Source organism: Propithecus coquereli, unplaced genomic scaffold (assembly GCF_000956105.1).
Source record: "Propithecus coquereli isolate 6110/MARCELLA unplaced genomic scaffold, Pcoq_1.0 Scaffold175, whole genome shotgun sequence".
NCBI lineage: Eukaryota > Metazoa > Chordata > Mammalia > Primates > Indriidae > Propithecus > Propithecus coquereli.
In genome coordinates this window covers 4,460,551-4,464,757 of record NW_012142190.1, presented here as the reverse complement: position 1 = coordinate 4,464,757, position 4,207 = coordinate 4,460,551, and the positions used below count along the sequence as shown (strand labels likewise).

General features: G+C 40.5%; 1 protein-coding gene across 1 annotated transcript in view; it reads left to right on the top strand.

Moving 5' to 3' along the window:
- The first annotated feature begins 277 nt into the window (after positions 1 to 277).
- Positions 278 to 4,207, top strand: part of STARD13 (StAR-related lipid transfer (START) domain containing 13) — a 113,084-nt gene continuing 109,154 nt past the window's right edge. Inside the window, exon 1 of the mRNA XM_012642145.1 lies at positions 278 to 340. Coding sequence (XP_012497599.1) covers positions 283 to 340 — 58 coding nt within the window. The 5' untranslated portion in view covers positions 278 to 282. The remainder of the gene's footprint in view (positions 341 to 4,207) is intronic.

The window sequence follows — 4,207 nt, the reverse complement described above, 5'->3', positions numbered from 1 at the left end:
CAGATGAATCAACATGAGGATAACAGGAAATAGGCTGAGATTTCAGCAAAAGAGAATTCCCTGCATCAAAAAGCAGCCCTTGACCGGAAACGGCCATGAAAACAAGTGGGTATAGCTTGCAAAAGGAGATTATGACATCTCTACTCTCCAAATCATTAAACAGTGACCCACCATCCATGTACCCTGACTTAAAACGAAGATTTTTCTGAAATAAGGGGCTGGACAAAGTCATGTTGGAGGCAGTATTCAGACAGGCTGCCTCCTGGAAACCCCGGGTCCGGAATGAGTTTTCTCCCTGTCTCCACCAGAGAGGCCACACCCTTTTTTCTCTTTAACCAAGGTAAGATGTGCATGTACTGGCTTTTTCCTGTCCTTGGGTTGTGACTGTTTAGGTCTAGAAATCAGGAGTGTGAGAGTAAAGCTAACTAGCCGCAGACGATCCCCTTACATTACAGCCGAATACTTTTCCCATACAGGATCTATTTGGGGACACTCAGACGTGGTGAATTACCATTTGCCATGGTCTTCACCGAAGAACAACGTTTCCAATCTCCTTCTTCCCCATGCGTACTGACCATCTGCTCCCAATAATTGCAAATGCACTTCCAGGACTCATAAAGTCTCCCTGTGTTCTCGCATGTCTTTGAAATGCCTCGGGCAACTGTCCTCCTCTCCAATGGAGCAGCCGGGGCAGCGGCAACAGCTGTGGGATGCGCTGGGGTTTGTCTCTGCTCTGTTTCTGGCAGCAGGCAACAGCCACCCAGCCACTCTCCAAAAAAGCCTGCAAATTGTAAACCCATTAAGGCTTAACTCCTGGGGGACAACAAAGAGAACTGCCTTTGAATGTGAGCTCTGTGTGACTCAGAGAGGCTTCTGGCAGACGGGCTTGTCCTCAGGGCCAGGGTGATGTGTAGGGAAAGTTACAAGCTTCTGAGGGAATATTTTCACAGGTTTTCCAAACAAAGGGTTCTCTCTTCCAACCCCATACAACTCTCTTCTGATTGCTAATCAACCAAAGCTAGTGAAAAACAGGCCATTTCTGTAAATAGACTAGAAGTAGCGCGTGCGTGCGCGTGCGTGCGTGTGTGTGCGCGCGCGCGCGCATTATCGTGCACTCGCATGTGCATGCACCGCACGGTGGATGTGAGTTTTAATGTTTTTTGTTTCTGTTTATATTTGTGTGAGGAGGCCATGACAGGAGCCCTGTTTTGAATATAACAAGATGGTAAGGGGACTGTCACAGGGCATGTCATCCTTCTAGTAAATTTTCCAGTACGCACGCAGTCTTGCAGTTGACTTTGCAAATCGGATGTGTTACGTGTTTTGCTTTAAGTCACCCTCTTTCCCCTTGAGTGGTGAGTTACCACAGGCTTCACTGTGGGTCTGTTTTGGTCTGTGTCCTCTCAGCGTCCTGGTCATATCTCATCTGTCTTCCTTTGTTTACTTCCATAGAGTTGCTATTTAGGAAGTCCCTTCTCGGCCCATCTGTCTTAAATTACTGTGTTGTTTACTTTTCCATCCGGGAACTGACCCTCTGTTCGTGGCACGCCTTTTGGATTTAGGATGCATTTGAAGATCTGGGAGCCCCTTTCCTCAAAAGCTCGTACAGGCTGCTGGCAATTTTTACTCCGGCCGCTTCACCACTTGGTGCGTACTTCCGCCTAGTCAAAGCCTGACAGAGCCTGGTGGCCTTTTGGAACGGTTGCTGAAGACTTCGAAACCCTACTTTTATCTTTGCTGGTTTTCGGTTATATATCAGAAGTTTTGCAAGTTTTGCAATGTAGTATCTTGGAGTTTTGAAAGAGTATTGAATTTTTATTATTTTATCCACAGTTATGATACTTATCGTGAGGTTACCTATCCATTTGATCCTTACCTTACTGATGTTTAATCAATATTTCTTATTTGTTTTAATCCTGGCCTTTTTGGTTATGAGACTCTACATGACGGGGGGAAAAAAGATCTTCACAGGCCTCTAGTGGACATGTGGTGGAACTGCAGAAATCTTACATTCAAGTATATGAAACTGGTGTGACCCGTATCAGAACTGGGCAGTCACAAAAATATGTTCTTCATTTCTTATTTAATTTAAAGATAAATAATATGTATGGAGCCAAGGAAAATAAGAACAATGGTGAAATAAAACTCTTGGTTGACCTTAACCACAGAGTATTGAGTTGTCAACTGTTGCCTGTTGTCAACTGAACTGGGTTTCTTTGACTCAAGAGTGCTTGTAGTCTCTGGTTTGTAATAGCAGCTCAATTTTAACTTCAAATAATAATTTAGAATCAACTGTACTCTTAATTCATTTTTAATCAATAATTTTTATCAAGAATTTGAAACATCTCTTATCTTAATAGCTTCATGGTTTAAATAAGAAACAATCAGCTTAAATGTTTCATCTCAAAAGAATAGAAAATAATTTTTCTCCATAAAGAAATATATGAGGAACTAATGTCCAGAGACAGCCTCAGCCTCCTCCAGAGAATAAAATCCATCAGAATCCATCAGGGCTCTCTCCCAGGCTTCAGTGATTTTCCAGAGCATTCTATGTATTCTTCATGCTTCCATGCCTTGCTTTTATGTTCCCTGAGCCTGAAATAGCTTCTCCCTTCCACCACTCCCCCACCTGGCAAAATTCTTTGCATCTTTGCAAATCCAAATCAAATGCTATATATATATATATATTTTTTTTTTTTGCAGCTCCCCTCCACCACCACCTAACAGTTTAAAACTGCATTGTTCGGTTCTACTATTGCACATTGCGTCTATAATTGTAACTTGACTTGTATAAGGGCCTGTCTCTTTCTGCTGATGGGGCTTGAACTTCTCATATATTAATATGGTGTGTTTAGCGATATTCTCATCATCACTTTATCCTCAGTACCTAGCACAGCCCCTAACATTTAGTAAAGTTTTTTTTTTTAACTGACTGCTATTCCTTGTGGTGCCTGTCCTAGGTGAAACAGGGAGCAGGGACGTACACCTCATTTTGTCTTTAGTATCAGGTTTGCATCCAGCATCCTGCCTCTGTTGTTTCTCCTCCACAGTCATTTCCAATCTAAAGTGATTTACCTGAATTAACCTTTTTCGGGGTATTTGAAATGTAAACCTTATCTTGATTTTGCAATGAAATGTTTCACCCCAGTATTAAATAAGAACAGGAATTTCAAGCAACTATGCCAGTGAGAGAGTTGTTTTGGGGAATGGAATGCCTAGCTCTAATATGTAGTAACAGCTATTTCTTCTCCCTGGGAATTAGGCCAGCTTCACTCTTTCTGGGGGTGGGGGGAGCACACCCGTACCTCCTTTTGGATTAAGCTTGCAAAGTATTTTCAAGGTATTGACATGGTAAGTAGTTCTGAAACAAATTAGCTATCTGTTTAAATCTGTATAGAGTTGAACCCCCTGGGCTTGTATTTTGAGCTCTATATAAAGACAGTAAGATTATTTTGAATCCATCAGTGCAAGATAGACCTTGAACTAAGAAAGAAAAGACTGAAGATGAAACTTTAAAGAAGATGGCTTTATGGCAAGTGATCTAATGTTACTTCACATTAGAGGGTTGAGCAGAGCTTACAGGTTGTGCATGAGACTGATTCAAAGGAACTGGTCACTGGGGCATTTTGTAGTAGCTGCTTAAGGGTTTTTGAAGTAGAATGACATTTGCTGAAAAAACACACTTTGTTTTTGTTTAATTTTCTTTGGGGCAAGGTTTCTTAATCCGGTGAGCTCTTTTCTCTGTAAAACTTCAGAAATTATAGGAACAAGTGAATATACATATGTCATATGTTTAATGGAAAGAACTTTGATACAATTCTTGAAAACTTAAAAGAAGGTTAAGAACTACTATTTTAAGAGAAAGTATGTTTTATAGTATGGGTTACATTAATAGACTTTTTGTCTAAACATTGCCTGGACTAGGCTGAATGTTACATTTTTATCTATTATCCAACTGTTTACTAAATGTCCTTATCTGAATAATAGAATTGAATTTGAAAACTATCACTCAAATATCCTATCACTTATGGCAATAGCTGGCAGCAGCATTTTACTGAAGACTTCTTGTACTTTTATGAGGCAAAAATTAAGGAATTAGAGTGATTAGTTGGCTTGAAAGAACAACTTACAAAATAATGAAAAAGCACAAATAAAATTTATCTCCAAAAATAAGCTGTTTGGAGCTTGTATTAATCTGCAAAATGCC